This window comes from Caloenas nicobarica, chromosome 1 (genome assembly GCF_036013445.1).
Source record: "Caloenas nicobarica isolate bCalNic1 chromosome 1, bCalNic1.hap1, whole genome shotgun sequence".
In the NCBI taxonomy this organism is placed as follows: Eukaryota; Metazoa; Chordata; class Aves; order Columbiformes; family Columbidae; genus Caloenas; species Caloenas nicobarica.
In genome coordinates this window covers 7,186,196-7,213,490 of record NC_088245.1, presented here as the reverse complement: position 1 = coordinate 7,213,490, position 27,295 = coordinate 7,186,196, and the positions used below count along the sequence as shown (strand labels likewise).

General features: G+C 37.0%; 2 protein-coding genes across 2 annotated transcripts in view; both read left to right on the top strand.

The window, feature by feature from the left end:
* The window catches only part of NUDT5 (nudix hydrolase 5), a 254,472-nt gene that overhangs the window by 92,123 nt on the left and 135,054 nt on the right, over positions 1-27,295 (top strand). The window lies entirely within an intron of this gene.
* UPF2 (UPF2 regulator of nonsense mediated mRNA decay) overlaps positions 1-27,295 on the top strand; it is a 58,278-nt gene that overhangs the window by 24,283 nt on the left and 6,700 nt on the right. The window contains exons 9-21 of the mRNA XM_065653090.1: positions 1,486-1,594; positions 2,796-2,909; positions 4,064-4,180; positions 6,613-6,798; positions 7,142-7,345; positions 8,035-8,310; positions 10,342-10,525; positions 12,610-12,749; positions 14,286-14,390; positions 15,302-15,400; positions 16,156-16,323; positions 21,476-21,617; positions 25,335-25,455. Of these exons, the coding sequence (XP_065509162.1) occupies positions 1,486-1,594; positions 2,796-2,909; positions 4,064-4,180; positions 6,613-6,798; positions 7,142-7,345; positions 8,035-8,310; positions 10,342-10,525; positions 12,610-12,749; positions 14,286-14,390; positions 15,302-15,400; positions 16,156-16,323; positions 21,476-21,617; positions 25,335-25,455 (1,965 nt within the window). The remainder of the gene's footprint in view (positions 1-1,485; positions 1,595-2,795; positions 2,910-4,063; positions 4,181-6,612; positions 6,799-7,141; positions 7,346-8,034; positions 8,311-10,341; positions 10,526-12,609; positions 12,750-14,285; positions 14,391-15,301; positions 15,401-16,155; positions 16,324-21,475; positions 21,618-25,334; positions 25,456-27,295) is intronic.

The window sequence follows — 27,295 nt, the reverse complement described above, 5'->3', positions numbered from 1 at the left end:
CTAGTTCGATTAGCCTAAATGCAGGTACCAGTAGATGGTGCCACTGACACTGTAGTCTCTCCACTTCTGAACACTGATTTTTGTCTCCCCTGTGAGAGAGGGAACGGATTCAATCTCTGCCAATTTTGTTGTAATTGACCTGAGGCTTTTCCTTATTATATTTCACTTATTTAGAAATACCCACTCTTAGTGTTCTTCCCCATGAAGGGACCTTTTGTGTTCTGTCAGGGAATAGCAACAATGTGCTCTAAGACTTCAGCTTTCCCCCAGATATGTTCAGTTTACAGAGATGAAATTATTAACTCTCAGTGGGCACATACTTGTTGGGACCAAGATAAAACTTTCTGCTGTTTGTCTTAAAAGAGAAATCCCCTTGGTTAAAACACGCTCCCTCGATTCAACTGACATCCTTTTTGAAGTTTAGCTTGTGTATTTGTGTGTGAAGTAATGAGACTTTCCCTTCTCTGAGAGTTAAAGGCTAAATGCTTAATAGCATCATAGTAATTTGCTGTGACCAGTCATCCTTGACTGTGTGTTTCAACAAGCTTGAAAAATGTAAATACTGCTTCAGTTATTGATTAACAAGAGAGAATAAAAACTGTTCAATAGGTAACTGGGATACCTGCAATGTTTCACCAGGAGTTTTATGCAATATCAAGAGGCTGCTTAGCTATGCCTCTGCCAGGTACTATATTCTGGTGCTTCTAGTCCACAATTTAAATACATTATTATCCCTCTTTGTCGGTGAATGGATATTAAAGATCTTGGAAATGTGTTCCAGTGACATAGCTGTAGAAAGGAGAGAGGAGGCAGTCGTGTGTGCCCTTTTGCTTTGATGCCCTTCCAGTTTTATTTTGTGCTAGGGCAAGCTCTATGTATCAGCTATGCTTTTAGGGAAAACCCTAATCCTTTGCAACATGTAAACTCAAAATCAATTTTTCCCTTACAGGCAATTTGTCACTTGAAGCATGCAAATTTAAGGTGTTTCTTTCCTCTTAAGAGTAGGCATGTTCTACAGTTCATCTGTTTACAGCATTGACTTACCTTCTGAAAATGAAACAAAAATACTTTCCTCAGCTTGTTAAATGATACTATGAGACCTCAGAGTGCAATTGGTTTCTCCGTGTTTAAAAGTGATACATGCACATTCATGCAAAGCACCTGTGTTATATTCTGTGTCCTGTTACCCGATGCCACAAACCAGGTTTAAGGGCATTTATCCCATTTTTACAACCAGATGGTTTTGAAAGGAAATTAACTGTGAGGGATTCCAAAAAAAATGTGGTAGTATAGCTTTTTGTATTGCTATTTTTAAATGATATTGCAGTTTGAAATGTGAGCCCATAAAATTGCGTGTACCTAGTTCTGTCAGTATATGCACATTCATTCTTTTCACAAGCAAAATGGTACCATACATATACATAAATTCTTTTTTTGTCTGTGGCATAGATGAGGTGTCTATTTTATCATTTCCTGTCTTTGCAGGTTGGATTTGCTACCGTTTTATGCAAGGCTGGTTGCCACGTTGCATCCCTGTATGTCTGATGTAGCAGAGGATCTTTGCTCTATGCTGAAAGGCGATTTCAGATTTCATGTATGTTTTGGTGGTTTAGGTTTTTTTCATTCAAATTAACCAGTATGATAATTGTCATCTTTTAGGGGAAAAAAAAAGTTTGATAATATGTAGATGCAAATCCTGAAATTTAATTACTTAATTTAGAGTATTTTTCTGTCATCTGAGCAGATTTGTTCTAGAACCCTGGATTTGTACGTTCAAATTTTTTTATATATATATGAGAGATAAGATGTATTGTTTGTAGTGCCATCCTTAATTTCCGGTGTTAAACAGTGATTAAAATGAACTGTACAACAGTTACAACAGAAGTTACAAAAATTAGAAACTGCTCCAACCGTGTTAAGAGTTTTCTGTTAATTAATAACTTAGATTTCAAATGAGAACTGACCTACTCTAACAGCAGATCCCCACTCCAAGGTCAGTGTTGTAAGGTAGTGGTTACTACTGCAATGTAGCGCTTAATTCTAAAAAAACCATTACTTACAATTTTCATCAACCAAAATTTTCTATGGTTATGGTGTATAGTGGTGACTACTGTTTTCTGAATTTTATAGCACCGGTTCAACTTTTTTTCCCAATATTGACACTAAAAATGTTTATGAATTACTCAGACTTAATTAAGCCTTACCTATCTGAAGTTACCTGTTGTCGAGGTTGAAATGTGGTATTTTGCTGAGCATGATTATGTTTAAAATGTTTGAATTTGTCAGTAAAATTATGCTGCATTTCAGTGATTTTAAAAGAAAAGGAAAAGGAAAATTGTACACTTGATTAAGGTTGATTTGAAAAAGCTGTCAATATTTAGTATTTCCTTAGGGACTATATACCAGTGGTCCCATTCATATGGAGACTACTTACTGACTCTAAAAATATAGAGTCTAGAATTCTTACCCACTACTTCACCATAGCAAAATGAGGGTGGCCAGGCTGATGTGTGTCTGTGACTGTTGGTATGTTGGAGGACTTAAGATTTTTTGGGGGGAAAAGGGGTAGGGAAAGAAATTCAAAATCTTCTAAAGAAACAAGGTTGTGGAGAGACTTTTAGGAAACCCGTTTATATGTAAAAGTAGGGCATAAAGAACCAAACAAACACCAAACGCTTCTGAATTCCCAAGCTTATTAAGCACATTTGGGTCAAAGTAATTTATAAGGGATATTCTTGAGGGCCTGAAATCAAATAAATCAAATAAATCAAATGCCTTTTTTTTTTTTTTTTTAGGTAAGAAAAAAGGACCAGATCAACATTGAAACAAAGAATAAAACTGTGAGGTTTATTGGTGAGCTTACCAAGTTTAAGATGTTCTCCAAAAATGACACTCTCCACTGTTTAAAGGTTAGTGCTGGGATAGTCCTGTGCTACTGTGTGTGCTAATAGTGTATCCCCATCCCATTCCCCTTCATCTCGCTGTTGCTGATGTTGTCCATTGATTCCTTGCATCTGATGTTTTAAACCCCGATGTCTATTGCTACTGGTACGAGCAGACTTTTATAGCTGTTGTAGAAGTTAGAATGGTTTAATTTTTCTGATTGTAGGAATATATTACAATAAACTTCCACTTTTGGAATAATTTTCCTTGTAAAGAAATGGTAGACATTGCTACTTATTCATTTGCTGTATCTTGCAAAACAAGGAGTGAGTTTTTCTTTCCATTATGTTGATTTTAATTCATGTTTTTACAGTGAAAATAACAGTAAGGGGGAGGGGTGAGAGGCAGAAAGCTTTTCGGTGATACAATGAGAGGCTTATATGCCATCTTAGCAGGTGCTTTTGTTGAGGAACAAAATAAAGCTTTGGAAAGCATTAATCTCTAGGTATATCATCTCAATTTGCATGCTGATAAAAATTCAAACTTAACTTTGTCAAGTACCAAATTAAAAATGGATTTTAAAAACAAAAGTGCCTTTTCTAAAAGGTGGTTGAAGACTCACACGGGTTAAAATCACTTTCTATTCATTGACTTATAAGGTATCAAAACTAAATTCTTTAAAAAAATTATGATCATTCATCATTTTTCCTCTCTCATCTATAAAATATTGTAAATTGCAATGCTCTATTAATTATTATTTGTTGTTTAACTTAAACAATACAATTAAATTTGAGCTTCAAGGTGGTTGTGTCCCTGTGCAAGATTATTTGGTGGTTTTCCAGTCTAGCAGCAGGAATTTTAAAGCAGATATGAGTTGGAAGGGGTATGGGAAAGATTATAGTGTTTGTTTAATATTAGAGTTTTTTTATGCTAGGCTTAGGAAACATTCTGGGTTTAGATTTCTGGAGCCTGAATTTGGAGTCTAGACTCTTCTTATAATACTTTTAAAATTAGATTAATATTTTGGATTTTGTTAACATCTGATCAGTTCAATCAATTTGCATTTTTTTTCTTAAATATGGAACACCACAATGGTGTAAGTCTGGTAGATATAACATACTGGTTTCTGCAGTTGAAAAAGATGTTTGACATGCTGTGTTTTTGTATAAATGTATATCAGATGCTTCTGTCGGACTTTTCTCATCACCATATTGAAATGGCATGTACGCTGCTGGAAACCTGTGGAAGATTCCTCTTTAGATCACCAGAATCTCATTTAAGAACCAGTGTTCTTTTGGTAAGAGAAACCTCAGTGTCTTATAGGGAAGGGTGTGAGGTACTGAATTAGACCAATTACTACTTTTATTTTCTGGCTTTGTGATGTGGTCTAACCATAACGATGATTGTGACTAATACCCTAATTATCGGTTGCAATGTTTGAGCGCTAATAAGTAGAACCTTTCATTAAGTTTTATCTTGAATGCTTAGCGAGGATAATGTTCTGGATTCTTTAATAAAAACAGAGATAAGTATGGGAGAAGAATTAATAAGTTTTCCTGAAATCTTGCCTCCTCGTTGTGGAACAAGGCTGAGATGGACTGGTCTGACATATGTTCAGGTCCTGGGCTGCTTTGGTGCTATTGGCCTTTGTTTGTAGCCCTATGGACTTGTATCATCTTGCTATCTATAGCCTGTCCAGTGCTGTCTCCGCTCTGAGATTGTACCTCCTGTGAGAACAGCTTTCTGGAAGCATTCTGGAGAACTCCACTTGACCCATACATCTCTTTGACTTAAATGTAAATAAAGAATTAAATTTCTGAAGCAAAAAGCTATTGCTTTTGAACTGCAAATAGTTTGGAGATAGGGCAGAAACAGAGGATGAGTTTGAAAGAATGTAGCAGCTATACTGAAACGCCTGAGATACTATTTGAGGGGAAAAATGGTGGTGAATAGAACCAGAGATATTTCAACTGGAGATGAAGACAGTTGTAAAAGACGTAGTTTCTATGCCCTGTGTAAAAATCTAGTTCTAAATTTGAAGAAGAAGTTTATGAAGACACTAGAGGGAAGGGTTTTAGGAGTAGAGGTTAGTAATTAAAGTAAGAGTAGAAGCGGTATCTGTAAGTCTAGATAAAGTGCTGGCAAAGATTTTAAAATAACAAGGATTAACTTTGGGTCTCTTTCAGTGTGTGAATTCGAGCCCCAAATAATGTCTTTACTGGCTTGAGAGACAATCCTAAAACTGTGCCTGAGGCAAGAGACGGAGTCAAACATGGTTAGAGGAAGCCGTTCAAAGATGGATATTAGCAATAGGAAATTGCGTTAAATTAACAGCTTACACAGATACAGGCCAACTAATAGACCACATTGTTATATTAGATGTCTGAGTAGATGTTTTAATGTTCCCTTCAAATCCATGCACTGCAGGAAGAGTATAGACATGTATCTGCAGTAAAGAAAGTAGTTGCTGTGTTTTGGGGTTTGAGTGTTTGGAATCTCTTTCTAGAGACAGAGCTCTTAAGCTGTGAAAATATCACTGTCTCATCCGTATTTATCTCCTTTCTCGCCAAAGCACTGGCTCACACTTGACAGGTCTTTCTCTTGAATCTATAGCTTCCCTTCTCATTCTATAGAGTTAATGGAGGAGCAGTACTTGCATACGTAGGTATGTTGTTGTGCAATTTCTATTCCACAAAATGCTGTTTCTTTCTGAACTTCTTTGAATGTCACAGCATTTGTTGTGGTGTTGTAGTCGGAGGCGGACAAATTAACTGCAAGTTCTTGACTCACGCGTTTTGTTGCAGGGTGCTTTTGATCTTGAAGGGTTTGAATCTCTCAATTTTCTAAAGGTTTGCCAGCTGATGTGTTTTAAATGTATTCTTTCCATAATCAAGTATTTTCCCCCTGAAAACACTGTTCCATTATCTTTAAAAGACACTTATTGCTACCATTTTTTTGTAGTTAATAAAAATTTTAGAAGCCAGGAAAAATTAAATGCTTTTCCCAGAGCTACTTGCCCTAGCTGACTGCTTTTTACTCTTATGCATTGCAAAAATGCTGATTTTTAGCTATATTTTTTTGACATCTGCTGGATGAATGCTAAACATGACAAACCACAAACACTGTTTCTATAACTGAGGCTTAAAGCCTCACAAAGTTTTGGATATGTAATCTCTTCTTATGCATTGAGGAACCAGGGGAAAAAACGAATGGCAAATCAGTTTAGAATATCTATTGATTAAGATGTAGAACAGGCCAAGTAGATTTATATTCTATAACCATCTTAAAAGCTGCATTTTCTAATGTCGTCCTATATAAATTGTAGAGCTTAATTTAGACTTAAATAGTATTATGCAAATTGGGTCAGTCTTATGGTACCAGTTGGTGTGAACTGTAGAAAAGATTACTCCCAAAGTAAGCTAATTAGGATCTTCTGGTAAAAATCGAAGTAAATGTAAATGTGAACTTATCAATGACTCTTATGGGTAGAATTAAGGCCTGTTGATCTTCCAAATAATTATTGGTCTTAATCTTTACTGCTGGTGATATATTACCTAATCAGATGCCGAACAGGCTGTATGTTTCCTATTAAAGACAATATTGCTTTGTCCTGGTGTGGAAGAAAGTTGTAGTTAAGAAAGCATTTTTCAATTACTTAACTGTAAAAGCCTTTGTCTTGAGAATGTAGTATGTCAACATCTTTAATTGATTATTTGCATCTATTTCCAGGAACAAATGATGAGAAAAAAACAAGCAATGCATCTAGATGCTCGCTATGTTACAATGGTAGAAAATGCCTATTACTACTGTAATCCTCCTCCAGCTGAAAAAACTGTGAAGAAAAAACGTCCTCCTTTGCAGGAATATATTCGTAAGCTTCTTTACAAGGATCTCTCCAAGGTTACCACAGAGAAGGTAAATCCTTTTGAAATCCTTGATATGGATTTTACTGGAAGTGATGTAGTATTAACTTTCAGAGGGCTTAGGGGCGGTTATAATTATTATTTTAAATTGCAAGGAAGAGGGATTGGTTTTGTATCACTGATTTTTAAGATAGTTTCGTTTCTTCTGTTGTAATGCATGGAAGCTCCAGTCATGGATCTGTATTCTCCAGTCATTAAGTGCAAAACAGGGAACGAAATAAGAATCTTTGTACTGACCGTCTTGCTTTCCCGACCATGAGATGGAGGGGAATGACAGTGAATATCTTGATATTTTGCCTGCTAAAATGTTAAGTTTGTCTTAAAACTTGGTTTAGGTCCTGAGACAGATGCGCAAGCTGCCTTGGCAGGATGCAGAAGTGAAAGACTATGTTATATGCTGTATGATCAACATCTGGAATGTGAAATATAATAGTATTCACTGTGTAGCCAACCTCTTAGCAGGGTTGGTCCTTTACCAGGAAGATGTTGGAATTCATGTTGTGGATGGAGTGCTAGAGGATATTCGACTAGGAATGGAGGTAAACACCCAACGTTCCTTTTAAGCCATACTCATCTGCTTACATTGAAAGGAAAACAATAAAATAATCATGCTTAAAGAAGAGAATCCTTGGATTCTGGATTCTTGTCTCAGTTGTTTGCTTTATGAAGGTTCATTTAAATTAAAAAATAAATTCCCTGAAGAGAGAACAAAAAAACCACACACACACACACACACAAACCCAGACAAACAAAAAAACCACCACCAAACCAAACCTGCAAAGATTTCTAGGACAGTTATTTTGCCTCCCTTACTATAATAAGGGGATATAATTTATTCTTCCATAATGTGGTCAGATTCATGCAACCTCAAGTAATTTTGGAGACTAGTCCATATTTTGACAGGGGCTATAAGAATTCTCTGGGCAATGAAAAATCATACCTTTAAGACAGAGTATATTAAATGTATTTGAACATTATAATAACTACTAATTGATGAACTTTCATAAATACCTTCAGTAATTTTCAATGTTTAATTTTGTATAATGTACATAGCCATAAATACCCATCTTTCATTGCAGTGAATTCCATAAATTTAAAATAAAATTAAAATAAAACCCAAGCACACAACCACCACCAATCAAACAAAACCCCACAACTTTTTACAAAGATTCTATTGTATCTGCATGATGAAGTGATTTTTTTTTGTTGTTTTTTTTCTTTGATAAAGGTTAACCAACCAAAGTTTAACCAGCGGCGGATCAGCAGTGCCAAGTTTTTGGGGGAACTGTACAATTACCGGATGGTGGAATCAGCTGTAATATTTCGAACGCTCTATTCTTTCACATCATTTGGTGTGAACCCTGATGGCAGCCCTAGTCCACTGGATCCTCCAGAGCATCTTTTCAGAATCAGACTAGTCTGCACAATCCTCGATACCTGCGGGCAATATTTTGACAGAGGATCCAGCAAACGAAAACTCGATTGCTTCCTTGTATATTTTCAGGTATTCTAAACTAAATTTTACATTGTTTTGTGGATTTCTTTAAGAGGCTAATATGGGTCAGTCTGTTACATATTTCTCTCATTGTTCTCTAGCACTATAATTTTTAGAATCCTGTCTGGCTGATAGCAGTTTTATTTTAAAGTGACATGTATGTTCAGTTATATGTAGATGTTACTGTTCCAATGAACATGTGGAACAATGGGATCAGGATTGATTCACTGAAGGGTTTAGGGTCCCTCATTCAGGGGGTCTCAGCAAGTGGAAAAACAGGCTGCCAGAAACCTCATGAGGATGAATATCAAGTCTTCCAGTTGGGCTGGAATAGCTCCATGCAACAGTACAGCCTGGCAGTGACTCCCTAGACTGCAGCTTTGCAGGAACAGAGCCGGGACTCCTGGACTATGTGAATCATAGAATCGTTCCGGTTGGAAGAGACCCTCAGGATCATCAAGTCCAACCATAACCTAACTCTAGCACTAAACCATGTCCCTAAGAACCTCTTCTGAACACGTTTTGAACACCTCCAGGGATGGTGACTCCACCACTTCCCTGGGCGGCCTGTTCCAATGCCTGACAACCCTTTCCGGGAAGAATTTTTTCCTAATATCCAATCTAAACCTCTCCTGGTGCAACTTGAGGGCATTTCAGTATGACGTTGATGTCATATTGAAATGGCCTCAAAGTTCTGCACCATTAGGGTGATGATGGCCAACAGCATACAATGTGTTGGCAAAGGTGTAGCCAGTGGATTGAAGAAAGTGATTTTATTTTATTTTTTTCTCTTCCCTTCTACTTGGCACTTTTGAGGCCACATCTGGAGCCCTGTTTCCAGCTCAGGGCTCCCTGGTAGAAGAGAGGAGAGCTGAATCCAGTGGAGGGTCACAAAAATTATCAGGAAGCTGCCAGTTCTCATATTGTGGGTTTGCTCATCTTGGAGAAGACAATGCTGACTAGGTCACTGTCCTCAGCTAATAGTGTTTGTAGAGAAGGAGTCAGATACCTCTCAGGCATGCATGGGGAAAGGATGAGAAGTAAGTCTCACAAGCTGCAGCAAGGAAAGTTCTGACTCAATAGATGTAAAGGAGGTTGAGGCGGAAGATTTCATAATGAGAGTGTTTAAACACTGGAATGGGTTCCTCTGAGAAAATGTGGAATTCCAGACCATGGAGTCCATGCTAAAATTCTTTGGACTTAATTTATTTTTCTTTCTGCTTCTATCTAAATTATACTAAATCAATGATATTAAAAATTAAGGTGATAACTTATTTCAGGCCTTCAGGATGCATACCCTTCATCTGTATCTGAGATGCAAAACAATTTCTTTGAAGTACAGCGTGGTCCTGTTTTCAAACCCAAACCAAACTGGCCATGAAGAAGTCATTATATTTTTTGTTATACCTTACAGTTTCAACAAGCATTTTTTTTTGACCAAGTCACCTTTTAAGTAAACATTCTGTTACTCATACTTCTTTTTCAGATGCAATTTTTGTGACACCTTTGTTCTCAGATTCTACTGTCAAGTTCACTTAAGATCAGCATTTATTTTTTCACAATTTTACTGTAAGGGATAGGCGCTAATTTGTTATAAAGTAAACTGGATAAGTCACTTTGTACTAGCTGCAGTCTTAAAACTTTTTGTGATGTTCCCCTCTTCCTTCCCATAATATGCCTTTGGGGCAATTAATTTTCTTGAAAATATATGGAGAAAAGAATTGAAAGCTGAGCGATTAAGTGCTCATCTCGCATAGAAAAATCTACCCTTAGAAGGCACTTTCTTTTCAGTGCTTTTTTGCTCTGTCTTCTAACAGGTGTTGTGAGAAAAGGAGCATATTCTTAATGTTTGTGATATCCATTGTTATCAAATAATGTTTAGGGATATGAAAATATCTAATAGTTACATGAAGTAAGAGAGTAGTGATGTGGAATCTTTTGCATTTTCTACTTTACAAACATGACTGGGCATTACAAACTTCATAAGTAGCTTATAAATGCCAATGTGCATATAATTTATTTGAATATTTTGTATTCTAGCGGTATGTTTGGTGGAAAAAAAGCCTGGATGTGTGGACAAAAGACCACCCGTTTCCTATAGACATAGACTATATGATTAGTGATACACTGGAACTGCTGAGACCAAAGATAAAGCTCTGCAATTCTCTGGAAGAAGCTATCAGACAGGTCCAAGACTTGGAACGGGAATTCTTAATAAAATTAGGTAAGAAAATGTGCAGGGGAAATGAGGTTTGGTTTTTTGGCTTTTTTTTTTTTTTTTTTTACAATTCCTATATTCTTAAAATTATGTTTTATGTGACGATAGATAACTATTGTTATTCTCATGATCCTTTTATTCTCATGAGAGAAATATTTTTGTTACTACTTTGCATTTTTGTGATCACCACAGATTTTACAGAAACTCTGATTGTTTATAAAAAAAACCCCCTCAATATGAATACTATTGACATAGTAGTATTTGAAGAGGAGATGTGTGTATACCTGTATTAATATATGGAGTAGTATGGTGCAAATAACGAAGAAGCAAACTATGGATTTTATCAGAAAAATTTAGGAAGCACACGACAAAAATCAGGGAGTGTTTGCATACTCAATTACTGCATCCTGTGGGTTGTTGAGCACTGATGGAAACCAGCTTGGTCATTTTGGTTCCTTGCAGCTCTGTGTTTCTTCTCCTGTTCTGGATTTGACCAGAGCTGTGAAAGTAAGTGTTAGTGTAAGGCTAGAATAAAAGAGAAAACATGTTTTGCACTTAAAACACTGTCAGGCACTTTGAGCCTTAGGCTTCCTTTGGAATGATTTTGAATGGGCTTCACATTTCAGTAGAGGCCAGAGGATGATTTCCTTTTCATGAATTAGAGCTTTGCTTGGATTATTACAGTTTATCTTCTTCTTAAAATGTATCTGTCATCTAGCTTGTGTGCTACCTTGTAGTTCCTGCTAAGACCACAGTGACGTATATTTATATTTATAAATCCTGCTGTGTTAAAAATCAGTTCATTTCAGCAGAAAAAAGTTGGGCTTTCAGCACAGCTCAGTTGACAAAATACTAATTAGTGTGTATCTAAAACAACTATCATTAACTTGTAAACCTTTTGTACCTATCAATTCTTACTATTATTGGATACTGCTGTGCTCATTTCTCATTAGATTCAGTTGTTTTCTAGTCTTCCAATTTTATTTGAAGACAATCTTTTACATGTAAATTTTACACTTTATAAGTGTTAATTCTAGCCTTAACAGCATTTGTTCCAGTTAGACAAGTTCAATTTTTAAGAATAATCCTTTAATCCAGTGAGATGAGTATGTGTAATTGCCAGGTAAAACATTGCAGCATACGTTTTAGGAGGAATTTGAATTTTTAATATGTTGTTCATTTAATTGACATGCCTTAAAATTACCCATGAAATGCAGACAAAAATTTCCTTATGGTATGATCTAAATTACTAGCTTTTATGCTCTCAAAATAACTGAGAAGTAATTTACAACTTCTTCTATAAACTGTAATATTCTTTGGAAAGATACTTGGCACTTCCTTCCTACAAATCATAAGAACTTCTGTTCTCTGGATCACCACCACCATAGCAGTTGGATTCGATGGAGTTAAGGGGAGATATGTGGTTGCTGAATGTCACCAAGTGTTGGAGACATTTTATTGTGTTTGTCTTGACACTGGTGAAGCCCATCAACACTACAGCCTTTAAAAAGGGAGTTGTGTCCTGTGTGTCCCTCAAAGCTGTTGCTTTTCTTGATATTGATATTACTTGTTTGCTATTAAAATGTCAGTATGGGGTGTGATGGTTCCTAGTTCTCCTGTTAGGACTGTTTGAAGGTGCTCTCAGGAAGATCATAGTCTGCTTTTCTGATCTTTGAAGGTTATGACAATAGGTGCCAGTGTATCTGCTGGTTTTTTAGAGCATCTCTAGTTTAGTGCTGGTATTTCAGCGCATGTTTCAGTAAGACTGCATGTTCAGTTTGAGGATATTTTGAAGCAGTTTGCACAGTGCAGCTTTTTGATTGCTGTTCTATGGGAGATTTTAAGCGTTATACATAATGTTTTCCTCCTTTTCTGGCAGGGAAATGATTACCCTTTACAAGTAAGGTGACTGTACAGCAAATATTTCATTCAGAAGTTGAATATTATGACCCATTGGAAGTCCTGGTGTTCAGTAATAATGGACTTTTGGAGGGATCTTCCACCTATAACTTGAGTTGTTATATGTATTGTAATGTTCTAATTCTGTTCTAGTTCCGTGTTCTAATTCTTTCTCTTTTTCCAAATTTCAGGAATTGTGAATGACAAAGATTCCAAAGATTCCATTACAGAAGGAGAGAATCTGGAAGAGGATGAAGAGGAAGAGGAAGGTGGAGCAGAGACAGAGGAACAATCTGGAAATGAAAGTGAAGTAAATGAGCCAGAAGAAGAGGTGACCTTAATCCTTTACCTTGCCTTGCATAAGAGGAATGAGTAATCAATATTTTTATTACTCATTACTTTCTGAAGCCCTTCTGTGTCAAAGAGTTGGCAGGTGAAATGTGGGTATGCACAACGCAGTCAGAATTCTGAGGGTATTTCCATCCCAGTTTTGTGTATATCGAAAACCGAATACAGAGTGTCTGAGGCTTATTCTAGGTAAATTACGGCAGAAACTTGAACCTGACAACTTCACTCAGGGTATGTGCTGCTTCTCAGCAAAAAGATGCCTTCAGTTTTTTGGCATGAAAATGTTTTCAGATAATTTTCTGTATCTGTTGTAGAAGCAAATATATTGACTAGATGTCAAAGCAGTCGTGTAGGAAAAATAACAGGTGTTCTGAGTATGCCTGTGTAATATGAATAAATAAAAGATTTATGGAGCATAACAACCTTCCTTGTTTACTGTGCCAATAATATTTTGACTCAAAAATGAGGCAGCCAATAAAAAAATGACATGTACATAGAAATTCTAACTTGTCACTATGACACAGCAAAATTGATGTGGTAATGCCAGTCTTATGAGAAAATGAGTTAATCGAGGAAATAGGAAACGCTTTTTCTTCTTATGCTTTGGTTTGTTGGTTTACTAGTAAGCTTTCTTTTAGTCTGTGCTTCTCAGCATTAAAGTTCCTGAAGTTTGGTGAGGTTTGTGCCTTTACCCACAAACTAATAATATCATTATAATCACAAACGGTTGGTGATGGGGAAGGGACCTCTGGAAATCTTCCTGTCCAACCTCCCTTGCTCAAAGCAGAGTCACCTACAGCAGGTTCCTGAGGCAATGTCTAATCAAGTTTTTAATATCTCCAAGGAAGGATGCTCCACAATCTGTTCCAGTGTTTAAACACCATCACAGTAAAGAAGGCTTTTTTCCTTTTGTTTAAGTTAAATTTTTTAACTTGTGTCCATTGCCTCTGGTCTGTCACTGGGCACCACTGGTAATAGTCTGACTCCCTCTTCTTTGCTCCCTCCCTTCAGGTATTACATACATTGATAAAATCTTGCCCCACCCTGAGCCTTCTGTTCCCCAAATTAAACAAGACCTTCTCTCTCAATTCTCTCTCAGCATTGCTGGTTCTTGGTCAGTTTGTTGTCCACCAGGACCCCAGGTCCTTCTCTTGCTGGGCAGCCTCCAGCTTGTGCTGGTGAATGGGGTTAATGCTCCTCAGGTGCAGTTCCCTGCGTTGAACTTCCCGAGTTCTTGTCCATCCATTGCTCCAGTGTGTTGAGCTGTCTATGAGTGGCGGCACAACCACCTGGCCCATCAGCCACTACTCCCAGTGAAAATGTCAGATAAAGCAGAGTGAGTTCAGACTGACACATTAAATGCCAAACATAACAAACAAATTCACTAAGACTGAACTAAACAGCTTCGAATGGAGTAAGGGGGAGGGTAAGAAAGGTGCAGAAAATGCGTATGAAGAATCAGGTTCCAGTGGTCTTTTTTGTTTTGAAATAGTCAAAAGTTATGCATTGAATATTTCAGGAGGGCTCTGACAATGAAGAAGAAGAAGGTGAAGAAGAAGAGGAAGAAAACACAGATTATCTTACAGACTCCAATAAAGAAAATGAAACCGATGAGGAGAATACCGTATGTATTGTAGCTTTAGATAAGTTAATTGACTTTTGCATCTTTGGTTTTCTCTACTGAATGTTTTTTTGCCAGTGCTGCTCATAACATACCTGGGAAAAAACAGCAAGAACACTCCTGCTATTACCTCACATACATTTTAGAGCTTATTTTTATATTTACAAACTTTGATTATTACCTTCTGAAAATATTTATGCTGTCAAACTTTATTACAACATGTTTTCACAGGACTGTGCACTTTCCCAGGTAAAAGATTGCATAAATGATGGGTTTGCAATGCCAGCAATGGTAGCAAGCTGATACGATACAAGGGAAACTAGACACTCCACTAGATCTCAAAAGTGAAAGGGAGACAAACCAAGAAGTGCAAAATTCCTAAAATATGAATTTGGGATTGGAAAATTAACATCTGTAGCAAAAGACCCCATCAGGTTGAGCCTGAATTGCAGTTGCAGAGTTAAAATAATGATCTATATAGAACAATTTGTTGGGGTGCAGACTTTAAACATTTTTGTGGTCATGTGCTTTCTAAATACTGAATGATAGTGTTTGTCTTGAAATGACCATCTATCTTTATGGACTTAATGGAGAAATTAGTTAAATGAGGTGTGGTAGGGATAGACTTTTTTGTGAGGTTGCCGTGTCTAGAGTGTGTACATACACATCTGTACATACACACTAGTATGTCACAATATCATGAGTGGCCAACCTTAGTAATGATGCAATAAACATCAGAACATATTTCTTCAAGAAAGTAATCCAAGCTGAAAACTTTTTTTCTTCAACAATTTATTTTTTTAAGCCTTTGATTATCTATGATATAGAAGCAATAAGGATATTTTTCCACTTACTCCTGGACTGAATATTCATATTTCTGAAACTAATGGGTTATTTTTTTCCCATTACAATAGGAAGTAATGATTAAAGGAGGAGGACTTAAGCATGTCCCTTGTGCAGAAGATGAGGACTTCATTCAGGCATTGGATAAAATGATGCTGGAAAATCTTCAGGTATAAATATTTATTTTCTTAAATAATGTAATTGGCTGTACAGCTAATTGATTTTTTTTTTTAACATAAATAAGTGATTAATGCTTAGCTTACCATACTAAAGACCATGGATATTTTTTTTCTTAGTTGTAGCCTCTTCTCTGCAGTTGACATGTTTGGATAAGTAGCTTTTAGTAAAATAGCTGTTAATTGTATTGTGTGCACAGTGAATATGTGGCATGTTGACATACATTTTACTGGCTGAATAATAACTGCATCGGATCCTGCGCAACACTTCTGACTCTATCCTAGACTATCCAAGCCTAGGTTTTAGTATGTTTGAATGTAGCTGCATTTAAATTTGAATAACCTTTAAGTACTCTGCTTAGTTTTTTTTTTTTTTGGTCACATCTGGTAAATATTTAAGTAGTGAGTATAGCAAGCCCTGTAGGAGAAATAGATAAGATACTACCAAAAAATCTTGAATGTAGAGTGTCCATTCTCAAGTGTGTCTAATCAAGACTGTAAATTTCTTTCTTTCAAAGGTTGTTATCTGAAATTCCTTTAACATTTGAAGTATTCTGTCCCTGTAACTTTCTTCTTCACAAGCAAGGAAACCAAAGGAAAATGTAATAGAGCCTAATACATTCATTTATATATTACTCTATTTTCTTGGAAGATTAAACCTTTAATCAGTCATGAAAATATGAATGTTGCCAGACTGACATTTTTAGCATTTGATCACTTATAGAATTTACTACATTTTCTTTTAATAGCAACGGAGTGGTGAATCTGTGAAAGTCCATCAGCTGGATGTTGCCATTCCTCTGCATCTCAAAAGTCAGCTCAAGAAGGGTCCTTCACTTGCAGGTGGGGAAGGAGAGTCAGAGTCTGGAGACACGATGCCATTTGTCATGTTAACACGAAAAGGCAACAAACAGCAGGTAAGAATTTATGTATGGTATAGATATTGTATAAACAAATAAAATCATATCACTCTTTTGGAAGCCACACTTCGTGATTCTGAAGTCACAGAATTTTTTTTCTTCATCCTCTTCTCAGAATGGGATACTGACAACTTAATTTTGATAAACAGAAAATACCACATGTAGTTTCTTGGAATTTTCGGTTGTTAATACAAATCATGTAGAAAAATTCTGTGGCTAAATTCTACCATTAGTAAGTCTGTTTGGTGATTACACTAGCAGGAAAGTGGTGCATCTTACATGTATTTTAAATATAATTGTGGAAGATGAACAGATGTGGTTGGTGGACTGCCACTGGATGTCGAAAGGAGTAGGAAAAAAAAAAATATTCCAGAAACTTCAAGATTCTGTAGATTTTTTTCTGAAAACACTTTCAGCTTCAAATCAAGATGTATGGCATTTGCTAAATTCTGTTTCCTAAGTAACTGCCACTTGGCTGAATTTGTTCCACTTGCAAAACATGTCATTGTCTCTGAAGACACTTTTAGAGAACTATTCCAAAATGCACTGAGTGAATCTCTCAGAGAAACTTAAATTAAAATCACCTTAATAAAACAAATAAACCCCTTTCTTCATGCAGCCAAGCTATATATTTGTCTTGGCTCTTTTCTCTGGTGTATATTTGAATTTTCCTAGGTCAGCAAATGCATAGCGTACAAATCAATACCTAACACATTCCACATGCATTTCTCATCATGGCTTAGGTCTTCTAAAGAAACCTTTTCATTTTGGTTGTATAAATTGATGATGAAATTAATGAGACTGAGTTTATATGGAGAGCAAAACCAAAGTGGTGTTTGATTCCATGCATCTGTACCTTTCAAGTGTTTAGATCTGTGTCATTACTTTGGTTTGACTTTCGTTACCCTAACTGGGACAGCAGTGTAACAGTTGAGATATATAAACCGAAGTAGAGTCTTTCTCTTCCTTCATATGAAAGATACTTCAAAAAACCATGTAGAAAGTGAGCAGCTCTCCTCTCATAAAATGCTTGAACTAGTGAGTGATTGCTCTGGAAGTGTAAGTGCCAATACCTGTTTGGGCACATTCTGCTTGCATTTAGGAGTGATGATTAACTGATTTCCTTGCTACATTTGGTTGTTCTGTTTTCCTGGAAGTTAAATGTTGTATACGAAGTTCTACAAAAGTTTTGAGTGGGGAATTTTAACTGTTGTCAGTGATTTGAGAAGGGATTTAAGAGAACTCGGGGTGGAGGCGGGGGGAAGGTATTTAGCTTTTTCAAGATAATTTACTAGGAGTATCTGCATCTACCAAGAATTTTAGGATCTTCATATCCTGCGTGAGGGGAAAATATTGCTGACATGTGGCTTAAAAAGAAAGCAGGACTTGTTCAGGAGTTTTTGCTGCTCCTCCCCCAATATTTGCTTTTGGGAGTAGGCTCTTCCTGCCAAAACTCCTCTCAGTGTTTCTAGAAATGTAGAAAACAGTTGCTTTATAGACTACTTCAGTTCTTGGGTCAATGAAAGGCTTCTTTGTCCATAGTTCTGTATTCAGATAGAAAAATAAGCAGGAAAGAAGAGGTGGAGTTGAAAAGAAAATCATTCTTCCTTCTTATACGACTTTATTTTAAATATGTGTGAGCAGAATGTGCAGAGTTTTGAAGTGATGGAGGCAAACTTTACTGTTAATTCATAGCTGTAAACTTTCAGCTTTTTAAAAAACGGTCAGAAGGAGTTTGCAGACAACCCGAAAGGCTGTAAGTAACTTTTCATCTGCGCAGTCCCTGCGATAATAAGCATCACCGCCTCACTCCATCAGCCCAACGGCTTGCTGTGTTAGCGACTGGTTTGATCTCTGTTCTTTGTCAATGGTGCTGCTGAAACTTGAAATCTTGACTGTAAGAAAGTACTTACTGATGAAAATGGAATGTGCCGTGCTTCTTTCTGGAGGTTAATATTTGGTAGTTGGGTTCAATCACTCAAAACTGGCACGTGAACTGAGCCAGATTTTAGTGGAGCATTGGCAAGTAGTTTTTTTTAAGCAACACAACAACTGACTTCTATTTACCAGCAGCATGCAACCTGAACTAACAGTCATTGCAGGCTGATAGTAATGAGGACACCGTATTTTATCCTTTTTTGTCACACAGGCAATAGCAAGGATATTGGGTAGACCAGTGTCTCGCAGTACAAGGCTGGGTTTTTTTACCCATCAGCTTTAGCAAAGAAGTTGTATGACAAAACTAGTAGCTGTAGAACTGAACTTGGCTATTGGAAAATAGACTATGGCCTCACAATTTATCCACAATCCATGAGAGAGCAAGGGGATTTAAAGCAGCATTGCCATCGTGTTGCCGTCAGAGCTGAGGTCTGCCTAATACCATTTGATGGTTTTGAAACTGTCTAAGAAGTTTTATGCCAGGAAGGTGTGAATTAAGGTGATATTTAGACAGTAAAAAGACAGTCACCTGGTGTCAAGAAATTTGGTTAATAACAAAGACAAAAGACTTCCTTCCACTTGAAAGACTTCTAGCAAGGTTCCGTAAGAGAACGGTCATATCTGTGGAATGGTTGAATCTGTCCTTGAATGGGAAGTTCTTTATTTCAGTGATGTTTTTATGAAATCCGTAATCTAGTCTTCCAGAAGATAATTTTTCATCTTTCTTCAATTTGCAGTCTTCTAAGTCAAGTCCTTATGTTCTGTCCTCATCTCACAGATTTTACAAGAGGTTTTTGATGTATCTCTTCACTCCTTGCGAATCAGAAATGTTTTGTTTGCTCAGCAATGATCATCTCCTTTAGTAATTGTCATCAGTAATCTGATTTCAGACAGCAACTGTCTGATTGCCTTAAGATAGTGACTCAGTGATACTTTGTTAATTACCAGTCTGGTTTTGTAGCTGTTTCTTTTATTTGTACCCCTCTATATTTTACGTTTTTTGTTCTACTTTAAGCATCCCATCTGAAAACACTTACCAATCCCATTAAACTGATAAATCCATAGAACAGATAAAATATAAAGGACATATTAAGATGAATGAGGAGCTTAATGGTGAAGCTAAGGAATGATTTTTATCATGAAACACTTCTAATGGGTTACTTATTTATGTCATTTGCGTAATGCTCATTTGACAGTATCTGGGTATACACATAGTTTGCTCAGCAATAAGTAACCAAAGTTTACTTTTCTGTTAGAATTAGGGCTATAAAGATGCTGAGGGGCCTGGAGCACCTTTCTTATGAGCAAAGACCGAGAAGCTGAGCGGGGATCTCCTCAGTGCTTATAAATAGCTCAAGTGTGGTTGTCAAGAGGATGGACCAGACTCTTTTCAGTGGTGCCCAACAATAGGATGAGGGGCAATGGGCACAGACTGAAGCACGGGAGGTTTCGTCTGAATATGAGGAGAAACTTCCTTCTTTTGAGGTGCCAGAGCCCTGAACAGGCTGCCCAGAGAGGTTGTGGAGTCTCCTTCTCTGCAGACATTCAAACCCGCCTGGACACATTCCTGTGCGATCTGCTCTGGTGTTCCTGCTTTAGCAGGTGGGTTGGACTGGATGATCTGCAGAGGTCCCTTCCAACCCCAGCCATTCTGTGATTTCAAAAGCTTTCATTTTTATTCTTTCCTGCACACTTTAATAACAAGCTTGTATTTATGTTCAATATAACATACTGTTACCCTCCTTCCTCCCAAAAAAATCTTTTGTCTGATGTGTCTCATCTAAATAAATGTTCTAGTTGATAGGGTTTTGCTGTACCCAGGTTTTCCTACAGTCTTTGCAAGACTCTATCTTAACTCTTTCAAACACAGTTTATTTTCAAATGCTTTATCTGAGTACCCTGTGTCTTCTCACACTTGCTGCTCATCTGCTTCTAGTGGGGCACTACTGCCTAATATATACCTTGAGATTTCTTAGTAATTACTGCGTTAAGCACTCACCATACGCAGTGCGGATTTTGCTTTTACTATATACCTTCTCAACAGAGGTTTCAATAACATATCTTTCTGCAGCTTTTGACTGTGTGTGCAGAAAAGAACACTTAGAAATTTGCCCCTGTTTCCGTGGAAGTAGATCTCAGCTCACAAGAGCGAGCAGCAGGATTCAAAGTGTTTCCTGGTATATTGAGAGTGATTATCCTTTGGTGCATTACCCTACTTATTGCACGGAAATATTTATTTCTAATGGATCTGCAGTTGAAAGAGGAAATGCAAGTTTTCTAAATACGTTCACAAACTTTAGCATTAAGAGGTTTCTCAGAACTATTGTTTCAGTTTCAAATAAGATCAAGAATCACTTCTCTGATTTGGAAGAATTGTAAAAAAAAATGTGGAATAAAAACCTAGATTTTCTGAGACTGGGGAAAAAGAAAACATCTTCCTTAAGCCTCTGAAAATCTTAGCTGTGTTTTTCAGAGAGAGGATACTTCTGTAGGAATAGTACCAAGCTTACCTTTAATGTAGCTTCTGGCAAATCTGATAATGCATTGAATGTGTCGTGTGGATGTTTGGGTGGAGGGGAGGAGGAAAAGATTCAATTTGACACCACAGTTGTCTGCAGACCAGTAAGAAGCACTTTGTGGCTGGAATCATTCGTAAAAGGCAAAGTAATGGCTAAGGAATGCCGAGAGATAGCCGAGGTGCTTGGAACGTTTCTCCTGGTATCACAAGAGATAATAGTAGAAATTCTGCTTGGGCACTTCATCTCTTTGGACGGTAGAGACCTCTGGAGGGAGAAGCAGCTTTCTGGTTTTAGCTCAAGACCAGTGTAATTCATTGTGAGGGTATCAATTTGTATGAGGATAAGAAATAAAGCATATAGCTGTGTGTTCCTGGTGAAAGTTAATCAATTTTGTTCTTACAAATACTGTGTTTAATAATCTTTTGCCTTTGCAGTACACCTACCTTTTTTGTATGTTCTCTCTGTCTTTAGGAGGTCTGAATATCTTGTGTTTTCTCATGCTTCCTTATATGAGCTTTTTAAAAAGCAACAAAGAACACTTTCCAGTAGAAACTTCTATAGAAAGTATTTCATCACAATAACCTAGAAATAACCATAACCCTTCTGTATTTTGAAATGTTTTCTGGTTGGTTTTTGTTGTTGTTGTTTTATTTTTCTGTGACGGGCACTTAAAACCTTCTTTTCATTTGCAGTTTAAGATCCTAAATGTACCAATGTCTTCCCAACTTGCTGCAAACCATTGGAACCAACAGCAAGCAGAGCAGGAGGAGAGAATGAGGATGAAAAAGCTCACTTTGGATATCAATGAACGGCAAGAACAAGAGGACTACCAGGGTAAGAAAATCACCAAGTATTTATTTATTATTTTCAGAGGAACTTTTGTGGATCCTCATAAAATATTATTTGTGATAATTAGCAGTTCAAGTTCTGAAAATTGATTTGCAATACTTCATGGAAAACCTGTATTTTAGTTTCAGTCATACATTATTTAGTCCTTGGTCTCTGTGCTTGAGGAAGTTTTTATAGCTCATCCATGAAAGGGAGTTTTCAAGTGGGCCTCAAATCTCTGCATTTCCATTTATTTTGGGAAAGGGGAAGAAACAACATTGTTTTCTTAATAAGATAACACAAAATTAATCTGTTTGTGGCCTTGTGTCCATTTCTGCAAGAGGAATTCTGTGCAACTTAAACTCTGCTTTTTAGATATTAATAGGTATTTTAGATATTAATAGTATTTAGAATATTCCACCAGTCTTGCTAAGTCTTGCAAATATTTCTCAGGTGAAGGTTGCCTCTCAGTAGTAAAAACTGTCACCTCAGCTTCATATTACTAAAGGTACTACAAATCTGGAACATAACAGTATAGTAACAGAATGAAGATTTCATACAAATTATATGATCTGATTTGGTTTTTTAAAGATATGTAAGTCAGGCATTTTGGAACCTGGACAGATGGAAGCAAACAGTTAATGCAGTGGATCATAAACTGGTGCACTTAATGTGTTTGGTTGTTGGGTGGTTTGTTTTGTTCTGGGTTGTGGGGGGTTTTTTTTCCAGACTCAACTTCCCTTGGCTCACTCAGATATTAAACAAAGCCAGACCAATAAAACTGGTGCTATTCAGTTCTTATGTTCGTATTTCCCTTTAACATCTCCAAAGTTCTTGCTCTATTTTTTTTTTCCAAGATGTTGCAGTCTGGTGGTAATCACAGTGTAAGTAGTTAATTAACAGGAAATCTCATTTAAGGTATTTAGTGAAAGGTCATTATTCATCAAGAAATGGGAAATTTAAATTAAAGCAGTTCTAATTCTAAAAACACTGTGGAATCTAATGCTCCTTTCAGAACTTTGATAGTAGAAGAACTAAACTTGTAATCATAAAAAGGAGTATTTTTCCAAAGTGAGTGTCTACAGAGTTCTGAAATGGTAACATAATATATTTGTAGTATTAAACATCGTAAGCAGCTTAAAAACTTCTTTTCCAAGACACTCGCCTCTTGCAAAGCCCACTTGTGAAAAAGGAAGAGAAACTGTAGAATCCAGAATTTGACATTTAAGTGCTTTTCTCAGACTTTTTGTGGATTTTCCCTCATTAATGATATTTCTGATGTTGATACTATTGGTCAGGGCATTTGGGTTTTTTTGCCTTGTCTTATGACTTTGATATCTTTAAAATCAGTTTGTTTAATCTAGGCTTTTAATGGAAGCAACTGTGCTGCTTATCCAAAAAAGGATCACATTGATTTTTGTCCAAGGGAAATGAATCCAACAACTGATGGCAGTTGATAAGCAGTAATAGGCAATTTTGGTTTATTTTCTCAAACATTTTTCAGATGCTGTGTATAAAGCATAAATATAGGGGAAAAAATCAACACAGAAAAAATAGGTTTTTCCATCATTGACATCAATTTTTATAAACAGCTGTTGATTCTTTTTTGTTAACCTGGATAAGACATACAGTAAAACCAAACTAAAAATGACATTTTACTCAGATTAAATTAAACAGCCAATTTACGTTTCTCCCTGGAACTATTTTTTTATTTAGATTTTGTGCAGTTGATTGTTACTTTTGAAGAGTCGGCTTGCCCGTAACTAGTTGGTACATATATACTGAAAGATTTGGTTTTAAAATTCTGTTTCAAACTTTGAACTTACCAACGGAGGAAGAAGTCTCAATTTCGGGAAGAATGCCTCAGGGTTGTCCTGACATTTCCATGTGCATTTGTTTGGTTTGGTTTGTATTTGGTTGTTGTTTTTTTTTTTAATCTGCACAGGGGCACTAACATGAAAATTCACCAATGTACTTCGAAGTAGCATCAGATAATTATTTAATACTTCAGCAATGTTTATTAATACAACAAACATTTTTAATTTAACAAAATACTAGGGACTGGGTGACTCCATAATTTAGACTAGTATTTTTTGTGTAGGTTGTTATTTTTCTTCACTAAAACCAAAGATGGGTGACGTGCCTTCAGCCCAGCTAATCTATTGTGCTCCTTCGCCATCTATTCCTTGTGTTATCTTCACAATTACTCAGCTTCTCAGTTAGTGACTTCTCACAAATCCTGGTATTTTCTTTCACTTACAGTGTAGAAACCAGAAGAGCCAGGCGTGCTCACACTTGCTGGTTCTTTGCTTCTAGCACCTGGCTGCCAATGCACCATAATCTCTTCTGATTTTCTTCCTGGGTCTTGTCACTGCCAACAGAGGTCTCTCCTGGTGGACAGAATTGTTTTGAAGGATGTTATTTAATGACGTTGACCAAAACAGACTGTCAGGGTGTTGAATGGCTTGCTTTCCCATTTCCAGATGTTTGTAGGGGAATATGCAGAGTGTGAATACATGATTTATTAACCGTTGACACCAGCATCGTGTATTAAATCATTCATAATTTCTCAAAGACTGGGTGGGTAAATAACTGAAAGTTTCACATGCGTTTTGTAAACAGCAGGAGAACCTCAGTCTCCAGTTTTGCCCTGTGCAAGGCATTGCAGGAGTAATGTTTGTTCCTAGCAGGTGATGGGTATGTGTCTCCAATGAGATTACCAGAGATTAGAGAACCAGACAGGGCAGACTTTCAAACATAATCTGTTTAACAGCTTATTCCACTTTTCCCCTTTGTTTATTCCATCTGTCTGTTTGCTGAGCAATGTGGATTCTTGCACAGGTGGACTGTCAGAAATACTTTCCATTAAATGCACGAACATATGGGCAGAGGTTATGTAGAGGTTCCTATGACGTTTATTTGTAATTATATCGAGTACTTAATAACCATTAACTTAGCCTGCTAAAGAGCCATATTTTATCATTAAAAAAAAAAAATTTTTAGAAATGCAGTTTTACCAAATGCTAAACCACAATACTTACCCAGCTTAAACTGCCCGAAAGTTGGATGTCCAGAGCTAAACTGCCTTTTTTCTTCACTGACTTATTTCTTCCCGCTGATGATAAAGTGAAAAGCTCTGTCCATGGGACAGCTGGTGTAATGTAGGTCAGCTGAGTCATGCTCTTCAGGTGCCAGTCTTCTCTGTCAAAGGATCCTGTTAGGGCCGGCTTAGACTTAAATACCTGACTCCTCAATGCCTAATTTTAGGACAGGTTTCTTGCTGAGTCTTTAATTGGCAGCAACGTTGTCCAACTGTTACTATTTCAAGGTAGTTTAATGTTGTGGCTTCTCCTGCTGCTGAGAAGCTTTGTCCCTGATCATTGATAAAGAAAGTGGTGGTTGGTATCTGTAGAAAGAAAAGGTCACAGCCCCTTTGTTAAGCACCTGTGATGAAAACCATTGCTGGCAGTTCCTTCTGTAAGAACATCTGGAAATGCAAGTTCATATTATGGGGCAGTTTGGCTTTGTCAAAGCCGTCTATGCAATTTAGTAACTTTTTAAAAATTTATTGTGGAATAACTTGAGTGTTAACCCTAAAGTATAGCATAGTGTAAATAACATGGTTTTTTTACGTTATGGCAGTGAAATGTGCTTGTGTAAATTCCTCTTTAAAAAGATGCATAGAAAGTGTATTTAACTTTTTTTTTCTGTACGAAATTACAGAAATGTTGCAGTCTCTGGCACAGCGTCCAGCTCCAGCAAATACAAATCGTGAACGGCGGCCTCGTTACCAGCATCCGAAGGGAGCACCTAATGCAGATCTAATCTTTAAAACTGGTGGGAGGTAGGACAATCTTCCTTTAAATGTGGTAGTTCTGGTTCTAGGCAAGTAATTACCTTCATAATTGAAACAGATAATGATCTGTGTAGTGCAAGTGCATTTGTTAGTAGTTTCCATTCTGAAGTGTTCTGTTCAAATACTGAGCAGCGTTTTGTGCATCTAACAGTGCCTGTAAATACGACCTTGACAGAGGTTTGGAAACCAGAGGATAATTTTTCAGTTGGGAAACGGCTGGTGGAATCTGATCCTCTTTTTATAGGGGGAAAGATGCAAGTCTGCTTTCTCAGTGAGAAGAGGGAGAGGATATTTTTGAGTATCTAGAGAAATTCCCATTGTAGTTTTTCAAATTGGTGAATTTGAGAGCTACATCTCTGTATTTGAAGCCCTGAGTGGAAAGTAAATATAGTAAAGGTGGGGAGAACCTTTGATTTATGGTATGCAAGAGCATACCAAAACCAGTATTAACATGAAGAGAGTCATTCCAGACTGCCTAATAGTCATGCTGCAGCTTTAATATATCTCAGTGTGTCCTTTCTCACTTGGAGTAAGCTTGCAAATAAACCATTAAATTAACCCTGCAGCACAAATTTGAATAGACAGAGTTTCAGGTGAAAGGCAGACTGCTTTCATGTTTCTCTTGCCAAGTTAATTTTGGAGGTGGATCCATAGGAGCAGCAACTGGGAAAGGAGGGTTTACCTGCTAATGGGTCTTTGTAAACTACGAAAAATGTAATGTATTAATGCTATGTTACAGTAACATTGCCAACTTCTTTCTGATACATTTTTATAGTCATTTTGTACCTTTCTGGTGATCACTCACTCCACTGAGGCCCTATATAGATACTGCTTGTACAGTAAATTTAACTGTAACAGTAATTTAAACAATTTAATATGACAGAATTGTAGAATAGTTTGGGTTGGAAGGGACTCAATAAAACGAGTAGTGGTGTCCATTTAGCTTTTTCATATCACTGTGGCCTAACACCGCCGTAGAAATAGAAACTATTCACTTACACTGAATTGCCATAATACTTGCAGGTGTTTCATAAAAAACTGTGCAGTCTTCTTTCGGTCATCTTTCCCAAGTGCCTTGCAACCTGTATGAGGAGCACGCTGCAGTTACTCTTGCAATACAGCAGCCAGATCAACAGATGTGATATTTGCGGATTTTTTTAATGCAGTTCTTTCGAAAGCTTTTTATTTTCAAATATAATTTAGGACTTCACTATAAACTAGGGCAGATATTGTCCGGCAAACAGCTTAAGTAGTGTTTGCTTGTTCAAATAGCTGTGCCATGCGCCTGCGATTCTGATGTCGTTTTGTATTATGTAATTTACTCTTTGTTCCTTTTAATCTATAAGCTCCTTAGAGCGGGGACCAGGAAGTTTGTTTTATTCAGCATGTTTCATTTGTTGTGTAGTGCAACGCTCAGGTTTGCGGTCATGGATCAGTTGAGCCATCTTAGCCCGTGGTGAGGGAATGTTACTTTTCTTAACCCCAACTGAAATACGTTTAAGCAGAGATTGATTTATTGGAGACTGTGGGTCCACCAAGGGCTTTACCACTTGTGGTATAGATTGTCACCTACATTTTTAGAACTTCTTTTTTATGATTTATGATATACGGAAGGTTATCTTCTGACTTCGAGGGGTGTACTGCTGTCTCTCTGCCCAGGCTACCCTCATTTTAGTTAAGAAGTTACCCCATCACTCTGAGGACACTGAAGTCTCTTTCTGTTTACTGAGAACAAGTAGGAACTGAGCTATTCTAATATCTGTTTGGGGAAGCTTTCACTTTCCAATTTGTATAATTACAGATGTTATCATACGATAAGTGAGCTGTG